Source organism: Equus quagga, chromosome 9, assembly GCF_021613505.1.
Source record: "Equus quagga isolate Etosha38 chromosome 9, UCLA_HA_Equagga_1.0, whole genome shotgun sequence".
NCBI lineage: Eukaryota > Metazoa > Chordata > Mammalia > Perissodactyla > Equidae > Equus > Equus quagga.
Window position 1 is genome coordinate 112,552,858 of NC_060275.1, and position 26,649 is coordinate 112,579,506.

Below are 26,649 nucleotides of genomic sequence, written 5' to 3' on the forward strand. Positions count from 1 at the left end.
ATGTTTTCCCTGTGTGACTCAGGTGGATGGAGGAGCCGCTCCCTGGAATATTGCAAGTCTCATCACAGAGGGGATCTTAAAACTTACAGCCAAAGTTACCCAAGTCACTTCCCACACTGAACTCGCCAGAGCAAGTGGCATGGCCAAGTGTGATGCTATGGAGAGAAGCCTAGTCCTGCTCCAGGGAAAGGCAGAATTATTTGTGAAAATAACAGGACCCACCATGTGGATCCAAACTCAAGACCCAAGAATTTCCTAAGAAAACAATTAGATCAACGTGCAAAGACACATGCAAATTGCTCTATAATTCATAAATGACGAACTAGAAACAACCTCAGTGTCCACTAGGACGTCTAAGTCAAATAAAAACATCCAGAAAATAGAATATATTGCAATAATTAAAAATAATGATATGTATTTGCTGAGCTGGAAAGGTGTGCTCAATAAGTTGCTAAGGAAAAAGGCAGATCCCATACATCACATTATATTAAATGACTCTGAAGATATGCCTAAAAAATTCAATCATCTCTAGATCAATGATTTTCATCTTTGGCATTTTACCTTTCACGTTATCTGAATATCTCACAATAAGCTGGCATGACTTTTAATGCTTCAAAGACCAACAAAGTCATTTCAATATTTTTAATAATTAATGTGCAGCGTGATGAGGATACAGCAAATCAGGCAACTTCATAGCTGCGGGTAGAAAGAGAAATTAGTACAGCCCTTCCTAGAGAGCAAGATGACCTTTAAAAGGCCCGCGCTCTTAAACCCAATAACATACCTTCTAAGACTTGGTCTAAAAGAGAATGCTCCGAGAGCCAGTAAAAGATATACCGAGATATCCATTTATCAGAGCATTATTTACACAGCACAATTTCAGATACAACCGAAATGTCCAACAAATGATTAAATAAATAAACAATGATGTATGCAGAAATGGGTTCTGACTATCAAGATTCTAAAGTACTTTTAACATGGAAATGAGCTCAGAGATGCTTATAAGGGAAAAAAAGCAGGATCTGAAACCGTATTTATGGGATAAACCTTAGAGACGAACAGACTGACAGGTCAGTTCACATGTTAACTGTACTGTCTCCGGGCCCCGGTAGGCCACTTGCTTTTATTTTCTTCTTTATACTTTGCTCTTCTTTCTTTTGTTTTTTGCTTTCATTTTACATACCTAAATATTTCTATGGGAAGCAGAAAAAAGTACCTAATAAATATTATTGTTAAATGTCAGAGTCGAAGGGTAAGGAGGAAGGTAGCGTGCTCGTTCATGGGGAAAATCAACCTCCATCCAGGAGGATCTTCACACATCACTAAAATCAGAAACATTCTAGCACAATGAAAACTTCCTGGACCCCAGCTTCCTGGACCCCAACTTGAAATCCAGCAAGCAAAGCTTCTCCCAACCTCTCAGGGAAGCACACTGTGCAGCTGAGAGTCAGGAAACGTGTAAACGTACGGCGAAAGGCCCATGTTTGCAGTGCTATTCAGTTAAAAGCTGGGAAAGAGATGAGACATGTAAATGTATTGGAAAAGGCCCACATTTGCCATGGAAAGATCTTTCACCATTTGAATCTGCTCTGCCTACAGGAGACCAGTAGCAATTTCCTAAAATTATGCAATAAGATAATGCACCAAAAAACTAAGCATAGAAAGACGAGAACTATTCTGTTGGCCTAAATGTTGTTATGAAATGTATACAAAATATAGAGAAGAAAGCAGTGGGCACGCGCACACACTGAGCTACAGGGACCCCAGGCACACGGTGTTTTCACAGTGCATCAGATTCAAACAGTGATTTCCAACGAGGTGAAGAGCCACTGGCTGTGGCACCAACACCAGCCCTTCCTTTCTCTTCACATAGGGCTGCATTATTTCTTACTGTCACATGATGGGAGAAAGAAATACTATTCAACCCAGCGAGGAACATAGCTGATGAAGAAACTCTCAAGACCCATGTTAACACAGAATTCAGGGTCTTCACCACAGACTGTTGTCATCTGTCAGTTCCTTGAGGACAGAGCCCAGGGTTTATACTTCTCAGAGCCTCCAGTCTCCGCCAGAGGGCCTGCATGGAGAAGCTGTCTGCAAAGATCTGCAGATGGGGAGAGGATGGAGGGCAGCGTGTTCCAGGTGAGGAGGGGGAGGAGGGGCCATGCACAGAACCTCAGAGCTGCGGTCCTACATCTCTGACCCCAGAACCCCGACTCTGCTTCATGCACGTGCCATTTGGTACCGTCAACCCCAGGTGGAAACCCATCAAACACCACAGCCAGCACACCCACTACGCAGGCCGGCAGACCTCTGGGCAGCCAGGCTGCGGGGGCTGACAGAGGAAGCCACAAGCACCCTCGGAAGTGCTTTCTAGTTCTAGGGGTTTCTCTCAGGGTTTCCCTCCACACGAGGGAAGGCAGATGCTCCACAGACTCTCATAATCACATTCTTAAACTTCCTGTGTCAAACGGAAATGACCACCTAGACCTCAAGTCAGGTCTAAAAAGCTGAAGTTTAAGGACACTAGAGGAGCAACCTGAATATAGATTTGTAAACCAAGGGCATGTTTGGGGACCTCAGTTTCCAAGGCCAAATGCATCTATGGAATACTTCTGATTCAGTGACATGAATATGGAAAAGGTATTAATTCAATGAAGTACAACATCAGAGACAAGCTCACCACAACCAGTCCTTAAGAACGTCTGGCCTTGAACACCTTGTCCACTTGAAGGAACACCGAATTTCAGCAACACATTACTAAAACTTCCACTTCTGAGTGGAACTGGGTCTTCTTTCTTCCTCTCACTCTGGTTGCCCAAGTCTGACCTTCTCTCTTTAAGTGGTATCACAAGTCACTTCTGACCTCTCCTTCTGCCAGCTGCCCTGCTTCACTCTGCTCCAGCACCTCTGGCCTCTAGGCTGTTCCGGAACATTCCAGAACACTCCAGAACTTCCACCTCACAGCCCTTTGTTCTTGCTGTTCCATCTGGGCTGCTCCATCCAGGACTGCTCTTCCCCTAGACAATCCCACAGCAAGACTTTCACTTCCTTCGAGTCTTTACTCACAGGCTGTCTCCTCACGGCGGAGGGACAATTTCAGCATCAGTCCAGCCCTGCACAACTCGTGCCCTGCCTTGCCTCCTCAGCACCAAGAGCTCCCTCACACGCCAGGGATTTTATACCTTTTACTGAATCACCTTCTTTACTGTTTCTCTCCCCCAAAAGCACAGGAGCTCCATTTGAGTGGGAATTTCTGTCTTTGTTCCGGACAAGAGCAACATTTGCTGAATAAACGAATCCATTAAACTGAAAAGAAGGCAACTTCGAAAATCAAGAAGCATATTCACGCACACTCTTTTTTGTGGTATTTCTTTTTAAAGGAAGAACGGCAGCACTGCGTTTGCTGGAAGTGTTAGTAGTGAATAGAAATCCCTCTGAAAGCAAAACCGAAAGCACAGTTTTCTTGGAAGAATACGCATCACCAAGTCATGCTAGGCATGAAATGGGTCATCGCTGGCTCCTCATTAGCTTCATTATCAGTTAAATTTCCCCAAGGACGTGGAGCGGATGGTCAAGTCATGCCTCTTGGGCGAAGTCACCGCCTATTACATTTTTAAAAGCACAACTTGTCCTATTGTGAGTCAAACATTGAGATTCTAACAACAAATATTCGAACTGAGAAACTGAGAAGTGTTTACAGTGCTGGGAACTCTAATTATAGGGCTTTTTCTTTTGATGGAATAGGAGCATCTCGGAGGAGCTGGTAAATACAATTTTCCTACTAAGCTATGTAAATTCTCTAACATTAAAAAACACCTGACAAAATTTTGGTGAGGAAGATGCAGAAGGAAGCAACTAGGCATGCCAAATACTACAGATCCTCCTCCGACCTCACACCCCATGTGCAGAGGCTCTCATGTTCACAACTGATTCTCTGATTCAGTGACTGCCAACCAGGGAGTGATCCTGCCCCCAGAGAGGACACTGTCAATGGCTGGAGACATTTTTGGCTGTCACAGTTAGGGGGAAGGAGGGCTGCTGGCATCTACTAGGTGGAGGCCAGGGATGCTGCTCAACATCCTACAGTGCACGGAGCAGCCCCACAACAAAGAATTTTCTGGCCCCAAATGTCAGTAGTGTCAAGGTTGAGAAGCCTCAACACAATAAAGGCCATTTATTTAAAGCTCACAGCTAACATCATCATCAATGGGGAAAAATGGACAGTTTTTAACTTAAGATCCGGTACAAAGACACCCACTCTCACCACTTCTATTCATCACAGTACCGGAAGTCCTAGCAAGAGCAATCAGATAAGAAAAAGAAATAAAAGGCATCCAAATCAGAAAGGAAGAAGTAAAATTATCTGTTTGCAGATGCTACGATCCTATACACAGGAAACCCTAAGGGGTCCGCCAAAAAACTGTTAGAACTAATAAATGCATTCAGTAAAGTTGCAAGATACAAAATCAACATGCAAAACTCAGTTGCAATTCTTTTCACCAATCAAGATCTATCTAAAAAGGAAATCGAGAAAACAATCCCATTTATGATAGCATCAAAAATAATAAATACTTAGGAATAAACTTAACCAAGAAGGTCAAAGATCTGTACTCTGAAAAGTATAAAATGTTGATGAAAGAAATGGAAGAAAACACAAATAAACAGAAAGATAAACTGTGTTCATGAATTGGAAGACTATTATTAAAATGTCCCTGCTACCCAAAGCTATCTACAGATTCAATGGAATTCCTACCAAAATGCCAATGGCATTTTTCACAGAAATAGAAAAACACAATTCTAAAATTTGTGTGTAACCACGGAAGACCCCAAAAGGCCAACGCAATCTTCAGAAAGAAGAACAAAGCCAGAGGCACCACACTTTCTGATTTCAGATTATATTACAAAGTTAGAGTAATCAAAGCAGTACAGCATGGGCACAAAAACAAAGATCAGTGGAACAGAATAGAGCCCAGAAACAAACCCAAACATGTAAGGTCAACTGATTTTCAACAAGGGCACCAAGAATACACAGTGAAGGATAGTCTCTCCAATAAATGGTATTGGGAAAACCAGATAACCACAAGCAAAAGAATGAAACTAGATCCTTATCTTACACCATCCACAAAAGTCAACCCAAGTGGATTAAAGACTTAACCCTGAAACTGTATTTATAAGTATTTTCAAAATCAAGGGTATATAACTGGCAGCCAGACACGGCACCCCAATCTTATTCAACAAGCAGGTACAAACCACCTCCTGCGTGCAACAAAGTCTGCTAGGCTGAAGAGGACATAAGCTGAGTGATGCTCAGGATCTCCCCTCATGGAGCGTACCAAGCTTAGAGAGAAAACATTGACCAAGCATCATAAAACACAGCATCTGTTGGATCCTTGTGGCCTGAGCCCGGGGCGTGTATTTCTCTGGGCCTCCAGTCCCCTGCAGAGGGCCTGGCATGGGGAAGCCCTCAGCGAAGATCTGGGGGTGCGTGGAGGACTGTCGAGTGCATGTCACAGTCTGACTGCAAAGCCAGGGTCGCCTCTGCCATGCCCAGCAGCTTCCCTCGCCCAGATGGAAGCAGACCCGTGCCTTGTCGTCTACCCCACACCTGTTTTTCTAAGGTAGCCCCAACAGAAACAGCTAAGATGGAAACGAGAAGAAATACGAGGGCCCAATGTTGCGGGGGGAAACGTGAGCCTCAGAATCCTCTGGAGGTTTTGTTGAATGGAGTGCTGACCCCACAGTCAGGAGGTCCAGGATGAGCTCCCAGGTGACACTGACCCCACAGGACGGGGCGCCCATGTCAGCAAGACCAAGCAGAGATGGAGAGAGGACAGCTCAGCCCAGTGCTCAGTGTGGAATGGGCCAAGCTAGGGGTTAGCGTAGTTTTTAAAAACTTAATTCCTTCTCATACACTGTAATCTATAGGAAATTTAGGGTAAGACACTTGCAGGTGGAACTGACACATGTCACATTGCCTTGCCCACGGCAACAACTTCCTCTGGTCAAGGGGATGTTGTATTCCTTTATTGAGTAAAATGACAAGATACGTGGACAGAAAGTTATAAGGATCTGGTTCTCCTGTCATCAAAATCCTTTTATAAATAATGTAAATAGTTAAAGAAAGTAGATTAGTAGTTGCTGAGGGCTGGAGGGGATGGGGGCATTGAGGGGTGATGCAGAAAGTTCCAAGGTTTCTTTCTGAGGTGATGAAAATGTTCTCAAATTGGTTGTGATGATGGTTGCTCATGTCTGTGAATATAATAAAAACCATTGAATGGTTTTTAATTCACTTTAAATGGGTGAATTGTATGGTATATGAATTATACATCAATACAGCTGTATTTAAAACATTCATTTTTCTTCCCTTTCTCTTTCGAATTACTCTCTTTTACTTTGCATATTGGGGATTTCCCATTACTTTCCACTTTAAAGGCTTAAATTAGGTTTTTTAAAAAATTTTCCTTCCATTCCTGGGCATCCGATGACTATTTAATTTTAATTATTTAATTTTACACATTGAAGCTTTTTGTTTTAATCACAGGATAGTAGAATTCTGTACTTTTAGAGATGGAGACCATCTATGGGTGAACTCATCCAATTTTCCAGGCAGAGACCTGGGATTTTTTTGAGTTGAAAGTCATGCACACGTACTTCTATTCAAATATGGAAAAACTACACACCTCTCCTGCACGGAAAGATATTTAAAATACATAGGTTTTTAGTACTCCTTCAGCATTTGATATGGTGTTTTGCTACGGAATGAACGTGTACCCCCCAAATTCTATGCTGAAATCCTGACTCCCAGTGTGATGGTATGAGGAGGTGAGGCCTTTGGCAGGTGATATGGTCATGACGGTGGAGCACCCAGCAATGGGATTAGTGCCCTGATAAGAGACCTCAAAGAGCTCCCTCCCCTCCTGCCCTGTGCGGACGCAGCAAAAAAGACGGCCGTCTAGGAACCAGGCAGCAGGCCCTCACCGGACACCAGATCTGCCAGTGCTTTGATCTGGGACCTCAGCCTCCAGAACTGTGAGAAACAAATGTCTGTTGTTTATAAGCCACTCAGCCAGTGGCATTCTGGGATAGCAGCCCCAACGGACTAAGACATGTTTTAATAGCAAATGTTCAAGAATACCCATTCCTGTGGGAAAAAAAAAAAAGCCTTGTTCCTTTCCACAAAGACTTTTTTCTAAAGTCCGCATGCTACTGATAAGGGAACACAGCCTCCATGTATACGCTAAATTTCTCATGCTGAAATCAAGCCATCTGCAAACTGGTAGATGGAACCTAGCAGACACAAACCAAAGGTCAATGTGAGTTTCAATTATTTTCAAAGACCCTCCATTGAATTAACATTAGGAAATTTTTTTAAAAATTAATTAATTAATAGTATCTTAAGTATTTCTGGACCCAATAAAAATTATTAGTAGAATCATTGTAAGTCACTGCCTTAAACAAATGGGATAAGATTTTGATATTTTTAAATTAACTCAATACGCTTGTGCTTCATTCTAAGCATACCAAATGGATTTAGATTTGTTGACGCCAAAGAAAATTTTTAAATGATTATTTCTATTAAAAACACATTCACCACAGATTGCCTGGTGCATTTTAAGTACCCGAATTTTTTAGAGAAATGTATTTACCCTACTTTTCACGTATGGCAGTGAAGACTGCACCCTCCACTCCGGCCTTCCCCCCGCAGGCCCTCCCTGATCGAGGGCTCTCCCGTCTCCCAAAAGCCCCTCAAGAAGAGGCATTTGTCCTGTGTCCCACCTGGGTGACAGCTCTCTCGTGTGATCAAAGAATCTAATCCAAGCGAACGTTTAGGCAAAGGCTTGCCTCTTGGTGGACGATCCCCCTGATTATATAACCTAACACATCAGCTTTCCTCCAAAGGAGGGCTTCCAGATACCGCTCAAGGAGACATTCTGTGGTCAGCAGGTCTTTCTCCTTCTCTAAGGGGACACTTTGTGTGTGGCCCCAACTCACGAGTGGCCTTCTTCCTAAGTAGGGCGAGCGACCATCCCCGCTGGCCGGGGCAGGGGGCTTTCCCAGGTGCGGGACTTTCAGGGCCCAAACGGGAAAGTCCTGAGCAGACCACACAGAGCGAGCTCATCACGCTACAGCGCCAAAACTCGCCCACGGAAAGCGGCCTCCCCCCCATCGCAGTGCATGCAGGGTGAGTCCGGGGACCTCAGAGGTGGCCCGCTCCAGCCCACCCTTCCACAGACGAGGATGCGCAAGTGACAAGATGTCTGTCTCAGAATCGCTCTTTCCGCTGCTCCACGGTGCCTCTTATGTCCCTTTTACTGCAGATGAAACAGGTCCCCCAAAGATCTGGATCCCTGGAAGCAGGACAGTCAGCAGGGAGCCATGTCTCCCGGTGACGAAGGACTCCACGGTGCAGCAAGTTGGCTTCAGAGCCTCTTACCGAGTCCAACCGTCGCCTGGTGCTGCTCTAAATGGAATTCACTTCCTAGAAACCTGCCCATTATCTAACACCAAAGAAAGGGCGCCTGCAAAACCAACCCAGGAGCTGTGTGGATGCAGCTAATTTTAGCACATGACTATTGTCCCTCATGTTTGCAAATACAAAAGCTGGGAGTTCTAGAAGGAAGCAATAAGAGACTGACCTCTCTGATACGAGTGAGGAGGGCCAGGCCCCTCGCAATGGCTAGTCTGACACTATCAAGAAGTAGGAATGGAAGGAGACTTTGGGACCCTCTACACCTGCTCGTTTACAGGGGAACAGCACCACAGAATCGGGCCCTGAAAGCCCCAGGATGGACCAGGGCTTCGACTCCAGGGCTCCTTGCACTAACTTGTACTCATAGGAAATGTTGAAGGAAAGAAAAAAGGCTTGTGACGAATCCTGGTATAACAGCCATCCTTCCCCTCCTCGAAATGCTCTCCTTCATCCTCGTCCTTCATGTGTCTGGACCTTTCTCATTCTCCTCTGAGCCTCAGACTGCTTCCACTCCATTTCCTGAGGCAGCATGTCGGCCTCCACCCACCCGGAATCAAAGGTGCTCCCAAGAGGTGGCCCCAGCCGCCTCTCTGCTCCCTCCGCATCTCCCCAACCTGCTCCATTTGCACCCATGGCACCAACCACCACTCTCATTGTAGTACCAACGCCTATTATGAGATCTACCCCCTTAACAAACGTTTATGGTCACAGAGGATCCTCGCCAAGTAGACATGCCATTTTCTTGACTACTCCTCTGTGGTTAAACATTCACTTCCATCTTTCCTCTTGGCTAAAATTCAGACAACGGTACTGGAAAACCATCTGGAGATTAATTCACCCATAGAAACAATAGTTCCATTTACTGAGTTCCTATGATGTGGCATGCACTGTATATATGTTACCAATTTGCTCTACCTAGAACTTCTCTGAGGTATTGTTATCCTCGTCATCAGCATCCTCATTTTCTAGTTGAAGATCTAGAGGAAACTGAGGATCAAAAGATCAAGTGACTTGTCCAGGATCATGGAAGCAACCGAAGCCTGCCATCTCTGGCCACCAAACTTATTTTCTACTCTAAGAAAAGTTCTAGAGCACTTCAAACAAGTGTACATGCCAATCACCTCAAGACCTACTTAAAGTGCAGATTCTGGTCCAGGAGGTCTAAGGAGGGGCCTGGGATCCTGCATTCGGGAAAAGCTCCCAGGTGCTGCCAGTGCTGCTGGTCCATTACCACACTTTAGCAGCAATGGTTTAAACACCTGAGTCCCAGTTGGTCCCATTCCCACATGTTAACCAGGTCTGATCCTGCTGTAATTTCCAAAATTTGAACTATTCATAGTGGTAACGCTACAGATAAAAGACAATGCAAGCCTTTTTGTGTTTTTTTCCCAATTATTTTTATTGTGGTAACGCAAAACTTACCATCTTCACCATTTTGAAGGGTTGCCCTCCTTCATTTTTATTAAGCTTGTGACTTTGAAATAGTGACATACCCACAGGAAGTTGTTCCTTTCTGCCTTCCTCTCCCGTGTCAACATCTTTCTTGCATAATTACGGTACAAGAGCAACACCAAGAAGTTGACATTGCCGCAATCCACAGAGCTTATTCAGATGTCACCAGGTATACAAGCACCCGTGTGTGTGTGTGCAGTCCTACGCAATTTTAACCCACATGTAGCTCCCCATAACCACCACCATAATCTAGATGCAGGGCCGTGCCATCACTACGAGGCACCCTCCTGCGACCCTGTTAGAAGAGCACCCACTCCTCCTCTCAGCACAGCCCGAACCCGGGCAACCTCTAATTTGTTCTCCATCTCTACAACCGCATTATTTCAAGACTGTTACATAAATGGAACCATACAGCCTATGATCTTGTGAGGTGGACTTTTTCCACTCAGCCTAATTTCCCAGTCTTCCTTTATTTTTAAACCAACATCACATGCCTTGCCTTGTCTCAGAAAATGTGCAACTATAAATTCAATTAACACGCTTTACTGGGACCTCCCATGAGCAGGGCTCCTGCCTCTTGGTCAGGCCTCACCCCCACACCTCCTGCCTACACCTCTCTCAGCTGGAATATCCCTCACCAAGTGTGGTCTCTACTGCAAGAGTCACTTAAATCTCAGAAACAGAAGCCCAAGTGCTTGATTCTCCATCCCGTCACATGCCTACTTGGGATCTGCATTATTCAGAGCTGACATAAACATACCTTTGGAAGCAGACATTTGTTTTTCTGTTACTTTAAAATTGCTCTCAGGGGCCAGCCCGGTGGCATAGTGGTTGGATCCGTGGGCTCCACTTCAGCAGCCCAGGGTTCACAGGTTCGGATCCTGAGCACAGACCTACACACCACTCATCAAACCATGCTGTGGTGGTGTCCTACATGCAAAGTGGAGGAAGACTGGCACAGATGTTACCTCAGGGCCAATCTTCCTCAAGCAAAAAGAGGAAGATTGGCAACAGATGTTAGCTCAGGGCCAATCTTTCTCACCAAAAAAATAAAATCAAATAAAAATAAATTACTTAATCAAATTAAATTACATTGCTCTCAAACCTCACCATTCCAATCCAATTTGCCACCATGCCAAGTGTCACCTGGGATTTCACGTCTACCTTAATTTCCATGTCTCTGACTTAGTAGAAATAAGTAAAATCCACCTTCAACTGTCTTTCAAATTCAGGAACACCTTTAAAAACAGTCTCTTCCAAATTCTTTTATGTACACACACCCCGAATGACATCAAGGATTCTTAACATCCTACTTCATCTTAAAATCTCACCTTATAAGAACACATACACGCCCCATACATATGCCATCATTCCACCAGGCTGTCTAGAAAAATTACTTCCCAAATGTCTTGAATGAAACATATTTTCTTGGTTCGCATTTTTTTTTTTTTAAAGATTTTATTTTTTTCCTTTTTCTCCCCAAAGCCCCCCAGTACATAGTTGTATATTCTTCGTTGTGGGTCCTTCTAGTTGCGGCATGTGGGATGCTGCCTCAGCGTGGTTTGATGAGCAGTGCCATGTCCGCACCCAGGATTCGAATTAACGAAACACTGGGCCGCCTGCAGCGGAGCGCGCGAACTTAACCACTCGGCCACGGGGTCAGCCCCATTGGTTCGCATTTTTTAACAACTTCTCTAATCCTTCCTATTTCTTTTAAAGAGAAGAACATATTGTTTTACGTATGAAACTGTTTTGACCTAATTTGAAGAAATCATAGAATGTCACTTGGTTATGATTTAGAATTTTACTGGCCCAATAGATTGTAAATCAGTCTGAAGCAGTTAAGCTCACGTGCTCTGCTTCAGCAGCCCGGGGCTTGCCGGTTCGGACCCCAGGCATGGACCTATGCACTGCTTATCAAGCCATGCTGTGGTAGGCATCCCACATATAAAGTAGAGGAAAATGGGCATGGATGTTAGCTCAGGACCAGTCTTCTTCAGCAAAAAGAGGAGGATTGGCAGCGGATGTTAGCTCAGGGCTAATCTTCCTCAAAAAAAGAAAAGAAAAGAAATCGCCAAGAGGTATCACACAGACCATATTCTCTGAATTGGGTTTAAAAAGTTATTTTAATAAAGCTTAACATATCTTTTAAAAATTTTAAACACAATTCTAAATAATTTCTAGGTCAAAAAGAGAGGAAATCATCTTGTAAATTAGAACAGAACCACAATAAAATACTGTGTATCAAAACTAGTGAGAAAAGCAAAAGTGATACTTTGAGAGAAAATTTTGGGTAGAATAAACCTGAAGGAATGAATAAAAAGAAAATCAGAAATTGACGAAATTGTGAAGAAAGAAACAGATCCAGAGCAAAAGTTGACTCTCTTAAAAGATTCATAAAATAGATGTTTTTGACAATATTTGTCACAAAAGAGAAATAGCATAAACTCAAAAATATAGGAAAACAGGATATAATCCAGTTACAGCAGAGATTAAAAAGAGAACTGTATGAAAACTTCATACTATCGACCTTTAAACCTTAGGAAAAATGGAAGCTCCCTAGGAAAATAGGTTACTGTAATGGACTCAGAAGAAAGAGAAAATCTAAACAATCCTGTAAGCATTAAAGAGCTACTGACCTAAAAGTGTGACAAGAGGGCTTAAATTTTAGTAACTTCCAATTAGTTAACACCCATAGTTTTTTCTCTATTGCAGTCGTATCTCCCAGAAGTTGTCATTCAAAACAGTTTTGAATCATACCTTGCAGATTTATTGATATGAATGTTAGACAAATAAATGATATTCCAAAAGAGTTCATATGCCCTATTACTGTTTTAGATGTTTGTAACACCTCTCCCTTAGTCTTCCCTTGCAAGTATAGGACGGACAAGAAATCAGATGTTCAAAATCACCCCAACCATCCCACAAATTTCTAGCTGGCTCATTTCTCCTGTGCAGCCAGGATGCAAAGGGGCAAAGCTCAGAAGCCCCTTGGAGAGATCCATGGGGGTTCAAAGAATCATCAGGAGCAGCTTTGGGGTGATTCTAGAACCCAGCTCTCCTGATGCATCTAGATGCCCTCTTTTCTGAGCCCCCCTTTCTTCAACTACACAATGATGGGGATCAGTAACCTGTGAAATCCCTTCCAACTCCCAAACCCCCCAACGACAGTTCTTTGAAATTTCTAAAACCTTCATCCACACAGACAAAAAGCGACATTAAATACAACCCTTTCCAAAAAAATAAATAACCTTTTCCATGAACATTACAACAGGCCTTCGGGAGCTGATGCTTGCTGACCCTGGATGATTAGGATGTGGAGGTCCTTGGTACCCTCTGTTTGGGTACCAATCTGAAATTTTCCTTAATAAAAATAAATTTAAAATCAACAAATAAATGCTTAGGGTAAATGAATAACATCCTTTACAAACAAAAGCAAATTCACACTTAAGAGGGTAAATCTGGGCTCGGCCTTGTAACTCGCCTTGGCAAAATGACACTGAACCTTATTCGTTCTGCCTGCTCTCTGGGAACCCTGCCCTGCCTTGGAGAACAAGCCCAGGCCAGCCTGCTGGAGGATGAGACCACACGGGGCAGAGACCAGCAACCCCAGCCAAGACCTTCCTAGTCTGCCATCTGCGGCTGATTGCAGCTGATCCAAGCTGAATGCAATACCAGCTGAGATCAGCTGCACTGGGCCACCCTTAGCAGAATGCTTACTGTTGTATACGCCATGAGGTTTCACAGTTATTTGTTATGCAGCATTGCTGTGGCCACAGATAACTGATACAGTCATATCAAGAACACACGGGATATTCTATACATGATAATGATGGACACATGTCATACCTCTGTCCAAACCCACAGAATGTACAACACCAAGAGTGAACCCTAATGGAAACTCTGGACTTTGGGGGATTATGATGCATCAACGTAGGTTCATCAGTTACAACAAACGTACCACCCTGGTGAGGGATGTTGATAATGCGGGAGGCTGTGCACGTGTGGGGGCAGGGAGTATATGAGAAATCCCTGTACCTTCCACTCAATTTTGCTGTGAACCTCAAACTGCTCTAAAAAGATGAAGTCCTTAAACAAACAAAAAAAATGAAACACAAGGGCCTCTCTACTGTCGCTGGGCCCAGAGCGCCCCAGCCCCGACCTCGGTCAGGGGAGGAGGAGGCCCAGGTTTTCCAGGCCCACTTCAGCTGACCCACTTCTCTGCTCCAGCCCCTTGGGTCCCATCTAATCTGCTCCTTCTCCCTTCTCACCCCCTTTCCCACACTTCAGAATCTGCAACTAACAGACATGCCCCAACAGCAAAGCCAGTCTCCCCCTGTGCTTGACGAGGCCAGCAATCACTATGCTGACTGAGGCCCGAGACCTGCTAAAGGAGGAAGGGCTGGCTGGGAACCCAAACAATCGACTCACGTTTTAGGGAAAGGTGATTCCAAAGTTTATAAATCTTTCTACAAATCTATAAACCTTTAAGCCCCTCAAGAGTAAAAGGGAGGCATCCTCGCCATGCTTGGTGTGTGGTATGGGCTTATCTGAGCCAAGAGAGCAAATGAGTGGAGGACCTTTGGAAAATTTCACCGAGAGGCGCTAGAATTTAAACATGCAGGAGAAGAATTCCATCAAGAGAGGAGTGCAATATTTTAAATTTAGCATAATTGGGCCTAATTTGGTTCCAGAGCTGTCTGACATCTCAAACCGCTGTTCTGCAACAACAACAGCGCAAATACTTCCTTTGGTTCCAGCGCTGTCTCCAGAGCCACCCCGGCCCTAAAGGTGACCCTCGGGACATCATAATAAGTGGAACAGGAGAATTATGACAAAGAATTATGGCAGCCTTCACTGTCCCCAAGTCAGAGGGAACAAAACCACCATAAATCTAAAAGACAGGGAGGGCACACTTTGAATGTCACTGGAGAATTACTTGACCAATATTTACATGTTGCATATGAAATGATGCAGTCCTTTTAGAGCAATAAATATTTTAGAAGGGAAATTGTGCTGAAACACAGCCAAGACTCTCCCAATCTCAGGAGCCAGGAAAGAACACATTTCCTTAAACAAAACACTTCTGATCCTTACTTACTCAAACCGAACGAAACATCTGTCAGCTCAAGAGAGTTCCCTCTTAACTGACCAGAGATCAGCAGCTCAAGAAACACACCCCAAAAAAAGCCTTTAGATCCATTTTTCCTCTAGGAAGCTGGCTGTGGGTGGTATTCGTGAACATTTCCTTCTGTAGTTAATGCAATTATCCCTCTATACCACCAAAGTTCTCAGGCTTTCTCTAAGTTTTTACTGCCAATCACGATCAGCTTATAGACCAAGCCCAAAGGGCTCCTGCCTCAGGGCCTTTGCACTTGCTGTTCCCTCTTTCTAGAGTACTCTTCCCCAAATATCTTCTCTCCATCTTCACTCAAATGTCACTTGCTCTCTCAAAGGGCCAGCCTATTTACAATTTTGGCCCTCAATCCCTGAACCCCTGGATTGTCCTTACCCAGCTCCAGATGCTGCTGGCTTAGGGGTAGAGGGAAGACCTCCCTGAGAGGATGCCCCTAAGACAAGAACCTGAAGGCAGTGGGTGAGCGAGTCATGTGGCCATTGGGGGAGGCACACCACAGCCCCAGGGTCAGACACTGGCATGCTGAAACCAGTTTGTCTCCCAGTTTCCTATTTCTTAGCCGGCTGCTCTAGGCCGGCCTCTTGCCTCCAGCTTTAGCTACCACACTGTCCCCTCTCCATGCTGCACCACGACCAACCACACGGCACCTGCCACCACGCCCTCGGCTCCATCTGCCTAGCGGGAACATCCTCCTGCCACTGCCTCCAAAACTCTCCCTTCCTTGGGCTTCCAGGATTGTCCCAGCTCCCACATTCAAGACACTTGCTCCACATCTCTTCAAAGTGTCTTCTCCTCATGTCCTGCCTCTGGCCAGAAGCACTGGGTACTGTTACTCTCTAAGCACTCATACTGTTACTTTCTGAGTGCTTCTCTCCTCAACTAAAAGGTTAAGACTCTCAAAGGCAGGAACTGTTTGTTTCATCTTCCAGTCTCCTACAGTACCTAACCAGTGTCTCGCACGCAGTAGGTCTGCAATAAACACACAATGACTCACTATTCACTTGCCACAGGAAGTGAAATTTTTTCAATAGCATCCAGAAGCCCCCGGGAAGAACAGCAGCTCTTGCCTTTCCCCGCTCAGGTACAGAACACAGGACTTGCTCCGGATCAGAAGATGAAACAGCCAGGGGTCTTGCAGCTGGTGGCCACCCGCCATTTTCCCATCATGATTTGGTGCGGAGCAGAGAGAAGACTCAGAGCAGACAGACAGAGACTCCATAATCAAGGGGAAAAGAAGGGAGAAAAACAGCTTTGCTGGCAGAAGGAAAAAAACCTGGAGGATGCGCGTTTCTGAGCACAGAGAAGGCAGGGGAGTGAGAAACAGGCCAAGACGGTGGTAGCCGAGGGAGGGCCGTGTCAGCCAGCTGTGTGCATCAGGCGCTGCATCTCACAACCCAAGGAGGTATGCACGGTCATTAGCCCTATTTTAAGAGGAAACTGAGGCAGACAGGCGCTGAGAAGCTGGAGCCTGTTCCATTGCCCTCCCCTGACTCTATGCTCAGGAAGGGGCTTTCAAACGTGGCCCAGAAACTCAATCTGTCAGGCCCAAGCCCCCTGGGGATGGTTCACCTTGATCTCAGTTGGCTCCAATTGCAGCTGTCTTCAAACTTATTTTTTGCCCCCAAAGAAGACATCATAAAGCTGAGCCCTGTGGGGGCTGGGCGAGCCAGGGCCTGGCCGAGTCCCAGCCCCCCAGCCCACTGGGGACCGCTGGGCTGCCCAGGACACGGGAGAGACCGCCACCCATGTCCTTCCTGATCCCTGAAGGGCTTCGGTTAAAGCCCTTACCTGCCTCAGGAAAGCGAGGTCCCCTAGAAACATCTATCCGCGGGTGAAAATTCTCCTCAGTAAAAGCGAAAGTGGAGCCGCAGACACAGCCCCAGTCGCCTGCCCCACCCACAGGGACGACAGGGGTAGGGCGGGGAGCAGGCTCTGCCAGGCATCAGAACGCCGCCACCAGCGTGACGCTGCCCCCAGGCCCCGCCTCAGCTCTCCCGGCCTTAGGGGCCTCCGGGCCAGCGTCGCCTGCCCCATCACACCCAGCGCAGACCCTGCTCCAAGTTCAAACGCTGTGCCACGTCAGACGCGTCCAGTGTAGGAGCAGAAGGGGACGCTCCCCGGCTCCCACCTGCCTCAGCCCAGCCCAGCCCGCAGTCAGGGACGTGCCGCTCTGCCCCCGAGTAAAAGCACGTTTCCCATCAGCTGCGGGCTCCGGAGCAAAAGCAGTGCGTCCCGGGTCTGCGCTAGACTGGGGCGGCAGCGCCCGCGGGACCTGGGCAGCGTGACGAGCAGGTGAGACCGCTGCCGCCGGTCCACGCAGCCCAGACCAGGCGGCACTTGGCCGCCGGGTCCCTCTACGGTGCTGCCCTCCACGTGCTTGGGGGGGGTTGTGTTCGGGGAGCCAGTCCTTCTCAATTCTTCTCAAGCCAACTTTTCTTTCCTCTTCTAAATGTCTCTTGCCGAGTCTTGACACGACTAACGGATACCCGGTGCCTCTTCCCACCCCACCCCCACGCCTGCCTGCCCTACCCGGTGGGTGCCGACCCCTCCGGCGCCCTCCCCAGGCCCTGCCTGGGGGCGGGTGGCAGTGGCTCGCCGCGGTGACTGTGCAGACAGCCTAGTTGGAGATCACCTGGCGGGTCGCCGCGCGGGTCACGAGGCGCAGCGGGGCATGGGGGGCGGGGCGCGTAAGCAGGCGGTTCCGGAGGAAAGTCCGAACCGGTGTGGCCCGGGGTCGGGGGGGCCGTTCTGCGCTAGGGAAAGGGCACAGGCAGGCGCAGCGCAAGGGGCCGAGGGGGCAATTGTGGCGCTAGGCAGAAGGGCTTTCCTCTGCAGGCGGGAAGGGTAATGGTCGGGTGGGGGTGGGGGGGACAAGGTTGAAGGGACCCGGCGAGAGGTTTCAAACCCGGATCTGGGCGCAGCCCCCGGGGAGATTCAGGGACAAGAGGACTCTGGGGGCGCAAAACGAGAAGGGGACGCGATCGGGACGCAGGACCAGCGGCGTCTCCCGCGGCGCGGTGGAGCCGGGCATGGGCAGGCCACCCAGGGCGCCGCGCGCCCAGAGAGCGAGGAAAAAGCGCTCTTTACAGCGGCAAAGTCACCGCGGGACCTGGACAGAGTCGGGATCCAGGCGGCGCGGGGAAGGACAGGGAGGGCGGAGGGGCCCCAAACCCTGCGGGGACGCCAGCTTACCCGGCCGTTGCGGTCTGTCTCCTGCACCTCCTCGGCGCTCGGTCCCCGCCGCACCAGCGCCTTCAGCAGCCCCACGTCGTTGGCGCAGGCGGCGCGGAGGAGGGTCGCCGCCTCCGGGACGCCCTCCGGGACGCTTTCTGCGCTCTCGGCGCCGTACTCCTCCTCGCCTCCAGGAGGGTAGAAGGAGTCGTCTGAAGCGATGCTGCGGGTGTCGGGAAGACGGGAGAAGTCCTCGTACTCCTCGTAGTCAGCAGGGTCCTCCCCGACCTCTGCGTCCCGCGGGGGCGACGGCGGCTGCGGAGACACGCAGCGCGCCCCGCCGCCCTCCGGCCCGGGCCCGGCCAGCAACACCATGCTGGCGGCCGGGACGCGGGCCGGGGGCCGGGCGCAGGCCGGGAGACGGGGACGCCGGGCGCGCACCGAGGTCACCGCCCCTTGTCCCCTGCGGCCCCAGCAGAGCAGTGCTCGGCGCGCACCAGCCCGGCAGAAACGAGCGTGCGCTGGAAGACTAAAGTCACAGGAGGCAGGAGAAAGCCCCTCGGGGGTGGGAGGAGCCACTGGGGCTTTCCGCGCGCGGGGGGCGGGGCGGCCGCACAGACGGAGGCGCGCGCCCCAGGGTCCCCTGCCCGGAGCCGGTTCCCGGCAAAAGTTAAGAGCAAAGCAAGAATTTTCTCCGCACCGTGGGGACAATACACCCGGCTCCTTTCCCCAGAGCTGAGAAATGCACTCGCAGGAGAACCAGAAACAATAACTAAACAACCGGAACGCCGGTGTTGCGCAGGGCGGGTGGCCCCGCCCCTCCCGTCCGCCGGCTCCCGGGATGAGGGCGAAGGTGGGGGTCAGGGAACGCCGCGGCTGAGCCAGTTTCCCGGGTCGGGAACATCCAAACCCCCAAGGCCGGCCGCTGCCCAGGGCGTCAGGCCTCCGGGCCAGGGTCGGGGGAGTTTATCCTCGTCGGAGCCACCGAGACCATTTTTTCACCTCCCCGGGAGTCTGGGTTCCCGGGCCAATCCCACTCCCGGCTTGAAGGCCGGGGAATCCACGGGGTGCACAGGGCACGGAGGGCAAGTGGATGCAAGGGAAGTGGAGTCCACTGAAGGGACCCGGGACCCGCCGCGCTGCGGACCGTGGCCCTCTGAACTGGGAGCTCCCGCCTGCCGCGGGGAAGTCCCAACCCAGAAGGGAGGATCTGCAGAGTCGCCAAGTCACTCAGAACCCGGGCCAACTGTGGCTTGCAGTGTACTCCTAAAAGAGCGACCTTGGGGAGGTGTCCAGGAGCCCCAGGGGGGAACATTTGGGTGGGAAGGGGCAGCTCCAGGCCAGAGCGGCGTGTTTCCTCCCCCACTCCTAGCCAAGGTCGCTGTGCCTGGATCTGCGGAGTCGAGACGGATTAACCCAGTGAGGCCGCGACCGGGCGCGCCGACTCCGAGGATGACTGCCAAACGGAGAGAGCAGGGCTGCAATCGCCCGCCGCGACCGAGCCCCAGCGCCCCCCAGGCCCGAGCTTGGCCTCTCTGCGTCCGTCCCGGGGCGAGCAGCGAGGATTTGCCCTGGGGAGTGCCCGACCTCGGGGAGGAGGATGCACAGTGGGCCAAATCCTCGTGGAGGCGCCGTGGTGAGAGCGCGCCAGCAGCCTGCGTCCGCAGTGTTGCATCTTTGACAGGCAGCATCGCGGGTCCAGGGGCAGAATCAGAGACCACAGAGTCCCCATGCCCCTCTCTGTCCCCTCTCCCTCCTTTCTTTCCACCGCTCTTGACAGCGTGATCACCGTATGCCAGCCCATGGGAGGCCCTCGGGGCTCAAAAGTGAACCAAACCGAGCGGACGCAGCCACTAGGAACAAGCTTGAGGCCCCCAGACTTGGGTGGGCAAGCTGAGGGGCACAGCGGGGGAACACCGTCAAAAGCACCCCGGGTGGGCGGTGGGGGCCGGAGCGAGGTTTGATCTACGAGACCTCTTTAGTCCCTGGTGTGACACCGCGCTGAGCTGGACTGGCCGTGGTGATCGCTGTGGGCTCCAGCGTCCTCCGGACCTGCTCAGAACCGGGCATCCGCAGGGCCAGTGGGGGCCGGGGGTGATGGCGGGCCCCGAGGACAGCGATTTCTGGTGAAGACACGGCTATGCCTGAGCGCGCGCTCTGAGCTAGAAGGGAACTTGGCGCACCGGTTTCCATCTGTGCTCGGGGTTTTCTTTCTGAAGCCAAAAATACCCCAAATCATGCTTTGCTTTTTCCTTTTTTCTGTAACTGGCCATATTTACATAAATTCCCACTAGGATTTTCCCTCTTTCAAGGCTGACGGTTGTTTTAGCTTGTCCAGAGGTCTGTAAAGGAAGGCAGGGGATTTACAAGTTGAAGTGCCCCGGAGGGCAGGGTTTGCTTTGCTGCCCTCCTCTTCTCCCAGCCAGATATGGCACAGCCTGGTGTTAGAGGAAGAACCCCCCAGGCTGGGAAAGGGTCCCCGGCGATGCGCCCGGGGTCTTTCCGCAGGCTGCAGCTCCGGAGGGCAGCTCGGCACATCATCTTTCTGGAGTGGGGCAGCCCCTTGGTCCTCTTCGCCAGGCGCTACGGAACTCAGGCTCTATCTTCAGAGCTCACTGCTTCCTTCTTTCCTTCCTCAGAAATTTGGATCCAAATAGCACTTGAATGGTTTGCCCTTTAGAGATAAACTTCTGGAACAGCTTGCTCCAAATAAGAAGCAGCCGTTTGTGGGTGATGGGGCTCCAAAATCAAGCTGATCATTTTCCTCTTTTAGAAGTGCACCCCTTTTACCACAGAGACGATAGGTTCTCAACGTTGCTAAAAGAGCACAAAATTAGGCATATGTATTTTTAGTAAAGTCAAGGATTATATATTATGTGTACAAAATCTACATAGAAAGGAGAAAGTAGCTTATCAAAACCGCCAACACATTCAGGATAACTTTTAAATCATTAACTTTCTGAGAAACTGTATTTTATCCAAGACTATTCAGTATCAATGAAATGTTTTAATTTATGATTTTTAAAGATATATTTATGCATGTATATATACATGTAGCAATTACACAATTTGTTGATTTAGTTGAATAATTTGTCTTTAGGCCATCAAAAAAACATTCACTACTTCAGTTATATTTCTGGAACAGGCTACCTAACTGCACAGGAGTTTCTTTCAAAATTACAAGCAGTGCATTTTAAGACTGAAAACTGAATGCACCTGTAGCAACGGCCCCCTCAACTTTGGAAGGCAAAGGGGGGGGCACCTAGTGGTGGAACAAACTCCAGCCCGCCCCACTGCTCTAGAATAACCAGGGCCCACCCCCCAGGGCTCCATGGAGGACTGAATGGAAAGTGACCTCAAACCTCTGCACATTGTCTGGAATTTAGCACAAAATAAGCATCAACTTTCGTTGTTATTAAAATTAAAGGATCCGTTTGCCTTGATATAAACTGCTCTGCAGGAGCGGCTGCTCCAAATGTGTTGCCCTATTTGCCGGGAGAGCTGCTCCCCGTGCGGGGCATGAGAATGCAGTGTGGTTTGGGGTAAAGAGACGACTGTGCTATCAGACAGAGCCAGCTTCCGGATTATGGCTGTACCACTATTGAGTTGCACCCATAAGAATTCTCGATTTTGAAAGTATTATCATAGGTATACCAGTATTTATTTGACCAATCTCCTACTCTTGATATTTAGGGTATTTCCAGCATTTTCTTAGTGTGCACAAATTCACCCTTGTCCAGATATTTCCTCAGAAGAACCTCCCAGGTCAAGTGGCCTGAGCTTCTTAAACTCCAATATTTTCTTCATTGCTGTATTCAGAATGGTAATCCAAAGTCTAGGCTATTGGGGAAGAAACTCAAGAAATGTACAGAAACTGTTCCAGAGATAGAGACGTGAATCAAAGGAGAGCCAGACCATGGTCTTAGATGGGAAGACTCAGCTACAAAGAGCCTGCTTGTGTCCTACTGTTACCAAACAAAAGTGAGCTCCCTCCTGGCGAGTTCAGTCCAACTCTCCGCCAGAAGTAGTTGCCTCACAAAGTAAAGTGTATTTGCGGCAAATAGGAGAGCATGAGGAATCATTTCTAGTCATGGCGTCCCCGAACAAAGGGAAGCAGGGACATTTGCTTGGGATGGGGAATGAACATTCGAAAGGGAGAGGTGGGTATTGGCTTGTGCAGGCTCAGTTGGAAAACATGCTTCCACGTACACTGCAGGTTACGGTAGGAAGGCCTGAGCTCCTCCTGGAGAGATCTTAGCATTGGACATAAGGCAAAGGTCCTAGGCGTAGCTCTCGAGGTGAGGCTTGGTCTGGTTCAGGGAGGTTGGTGATTGCATCTCCTTAACATAACAGTAGGGAAAAAGAACAATTTGGAAAAGCAAGTAGGGGCCGGCCTACTGGCCCTGTGGTTAAGTTCGCACATTCTGCTTCGCTGGCCTGGGGTTCGCTGGTTCAGATCCCGGGTGCGGACCTACACACTGCTTGTCAAGCCATGCTGTAGCAGCCATCCCACATATAAAGTAGAGGAAGATGGGCACGGATGTTAGCTCAGGGCCAGTCTTCCTCAGCAAAAAGAGGAGGATTGGCAGCAGATGTTAGCTTAGGGCTAATCTTCCTCAAAAAAACAACAACAATTAAATACTTCTAAACCCATGCTCAAGCTCCTCGGGGCAATTAGTCGGTGACACTACTGTTCTAAAAATGATGTGACCAAGTTCCAGTGGAAATTTGGGGGGCCAGGGCGAAGATGACAAGACGAATCTAAAGCAGATCTCACCAGATAATATACACTTAATAAGATCCTTTGTTGTTGTTTAAGCTCCAAAGAGTTGGCTTCCATACTAGCAACTAAAAGAAACTTAATTCAGCAAAAAAGCATATTTAAAAACAGAAAAAGCCAAATGTGGAAAAAAACATTAACGGTAGGAAAAACATTAATTGTGCTGCCTGTACATGGCCAGAATATAGAGAGAGAGCTTGCAAATCCAGAAGAAAACACTGAGCGTATTTATCAATTTTGTTGTCCCCTGGTGAGTGGCATTAAAGCTCCTTAAAATGAAAAAGGCTGTTTGCTTGCCTTTGGCGGCTGTGAGGGACAGCACCGCAGGCTGGCTTGGGTCCTGCTTTCTTGGGGTCTGGACTGAGTGATGGCCCCACTTAAAAGTAAAGGAAAATGGGCCAGTGCCTGGAGTTGGGTCGAAGAATAAGATGGGGACTTGGGCAGGGTCTGCGGCTGGGGAGCAGACCCTGGGCCCCGATCCCTGAAGGCTGAGATGCTCCATTTTCTTGCTGCCACCTTGCCCTCAGAAATGGTCTTCAAGGGTGGAGTTTGGAGAAGTTCATTGCCTTCTGAGGCTTGCAGCAGGCTCCTCCAGCTCTGCCACTGCCTCAGGAGAAGTAGCAGTGAGTTGGGGATGGGGCATCTCTTAGTCACTTGTTTTCTAAAACAGTTTAAGTCAACCAAAATCATTTGGCTTGGAGTTTTGCAAATTTCCCAAATTTCCCCATTTGCAATAAGTGGAGGCCACCTAGAGTATCCTGAAGTCAAGCTGATGAGGATCAAGGCTGCCCCAGGGAGAGAAGCCCAAGGTGACCAGCCCTACATACTCATCTGTATCATCCTCCGTCCGGGGAGCATAGGAGTCCTGACCTGATCCAATCTGATTCTTATCCAAAGTTATAGGACCACCCAACAACGATACCCCACCCACACTGATACCATTTTAATGACTTTTTTACGTAATCTTTCCTTTGTCTTGTAAAGAGAGAACTCACATACCTATGCCTTAAATTTAGCCCTACCCTCAACCCATGTTTGCAGCTCTTTACTGCCCATGGGTCCTGTCCCCATGTTATTCTCTGAATAAAGGAACACTGCTAACAGACCTTGAGAGTCCAAGAAATCTTTCTTTCGACTCCTCGGCTTGCCAAGCCCGCATCAAAGTGAGAGAATTGCTAGGCCAGATTACCCTTCTGAGCTGCTTAGAAATACAAAGAAAAGTCTCTGTGTGTATTTCTGGATCTCCCTATTAAAGAGATTAGGGGCTGTGTGGCCCTAACTCAGTTCAATTGACAGCAGCTGGATTCCTCCCTTTGCAATCAGAATTGGTACAACCTTTTAAGAGTTTCTTTTTCTTTTAGGGAGGATTTCTGCCTTTGTGGTTAAATACCTGGAAGGAGGACATGCACGTATACCCCTAACTGCCAGTTCTTCTGACTTCTTCCTGCTCTTGATGAGAATTAGAAATAATAGGCTATAACTAGAGAAGCTGTGTTTTCTCCAAGGACAAAAGCCCTCAGATCCTCATGTGAATACAGGTGGTTGGATTTTTAAGGCCAATTTAGGGAGTCATATGTGATGTGAAAAGCTATTACAAGACCTGCTCACAGAAGGTGTTCCCACAAGAACAGGGCAAACTCCACCTCTTTTCCCCGTCACTGCCCCTTTGTTCAAGACCTATAATAGCTCTTATTACCCTGTTGTCCAACAATGTTTTGCAAAACTATCTTCCTTCTTGTAACCTGAGTGTTCACCAAGTTCAGAGACCAGGTCTCATCAACTTGTTTTTAATCCCTAGCATCTCAGAGGGTGTCTCACCATTTCGGTTGATGCTCAAAATTCCCGTTAAACCACGCCTGTCCCAGGCCTCTCTCCTGGCTTCTGTCCATTTGCTGGCAATCTTTGGTGTTCCTTGGCTTATAGAAGCATCACCCCATCTTTACGTGGCATTTTGTGTGTGTGTCTCTATAACTAAATCTCTTTTTCTTTTTTTTTTTTTGAGGAAGATTAGCCCTGAGCTAACTGCTGCCAATCCTCCTCTTTTTGCTGAGGAAGACTGGCCCTGAGCTAACATCCGTGCCGATCTTCCTCTATTTTATACGTAGGACACCTACCACAGCATGGCTTTTGCCAAGTGGTGCCAGATCCGCACCCAGGATCCGAACCAGCGAACCCTGGGCCACAGAGAAGCAGAAGGTGTGAACGTAACCACTGTGCCACCGGGCCAGCCCACTAAATCTCTGTTTTTGAAGGACACCAGTCATACTGGATTAGGGCTCACCCTAATGACCTCGTCTTCACTAATCACATCTGTAACAACCCTATTTCCAAATAAGATCACATTCTGAGGTGCTGGGGGTTGGGGCTTCAATCTGGGAATCGTAGGGGGACACGATTTAACTCATAACCCCTGCCCTTGGAGGGTTTCCATTCTGCTGCAGAGACACATAAGAAACAAAATAAAAACAGGAAATACATAATATATTAATTCGTATTAAATACCAAGGACAAAATGAAACAGAGAAAGAAAATGGTGGGATCCAGGGATTATGATTTTAGATGAGAGAGGTAGAGAAGGTCCCACTGAGGAAGGGCCTTTGAATTAAGACCAAAGGAAGTGGGGGAGCAAGCTGTGCTGGCGGTGGGGTCCCAATCTGCCCCTTTCCTGTCCTCACGTCTGTCCCCATCAGGAGTATCCCATAATGCCTCTCTACCCCAACCCCGGCTCCAGCAATGCAGGCTTCCAGGGTACCGAAACTGCCGCCCTGCCCTTCTTCTGGTCCCCACAGCAAACTTCTCGAACCCTCCTTCATTCTCCTCAAGACGGCTCTCACATCTCCTGCTCTTGGGAGAAAACAAGACCAATCTTCTCCCCAGGGAGCGCCCTGGCCTCCCCTCCCCCAGCTGAGAGTCGTCTGCATACCTGACCTTTGCCACAGCTCAGTGACCAGTGGAAGAGGCACCTTCCCCCACAACCAAGCCCAGGGCCCCCTCCCTGGGGATTCTCGATACCCCCCCTCAGAGTCCTCATGTCATCATGTGGCACCTGTCGTCCTGCGTTCAGATCTGCATCTTGAAACAGACTCTGCCTCCTCCCTACACCCTCCTCCACCTCCACCCACCCCATCTTGCCTTCACAGCCAAACGCTCTGCAAGAAAGATCTCCTTCCACGACTGCCATTTTTCATCTTTTATTTACTCATGTAAAATATATATATGTTTTTTGAAAATTACAAAGTACTACATGCTTCTCAGAAAAACCCCCAAACACTCTGAGGCCGTGATGTAAGAAGGCAATGTGTCCCCTCTACCCCCCTACTCTTCCCCTGTTACTCTTTGACTCGCTATCATCTGCTTCTTCACCTTTCCCCCCCACGACCCCCTTCCCCAAAGGTCCTACAGGGGCTTCTCTTCTATTATACTCAGCTACTCAGCGGACATTTCCAGCCCTGACCCACGTTCTCTGCCTGAGCAATGACCACCTACAGACACTGTCACCTGGACTCACTCTGGCTGCCCAAATGGTAGTCACCCCAGCTCTCCAGCACAGAGTTGGAAAATGGGGGGCCCCCTCACATATTTCATACCCCTGGGGCTCTGAGGCTCCAAGAAGGGGAAGGAGGTGGGAGTTCTGCC

At 48.6% G+C, this 26,649-nt stretch overlaps 1 protein-coding gene across 1 annotated transcript in view; it reads right to left on the reverse strand.

Moving 5' to 3' along the window:
• ANKRD33B (ankyrin repeat domain 33B) overlaps nucleotides 1-18,938 on the reverse strand; it is a 72,074-nt gene extending 53,136 nt beyond the window's left edge. Inside the window, exon 1 of the mRNA XM_046671661.1 lies at nucleotides 18,255-18,938. Coding sequence (XP_046527617.1) covers nucleotides 18,255-18,608 — 354 coding nt within the window. The 5' untranslated portion in view covers nucleotides 18,609-18,938. The remainder of the gene's footprint in view (nucleotides 1-18,254) is intronic.
• Nucleotides 18,939-26,649: the final 7,711 nt, after the last annotated feature.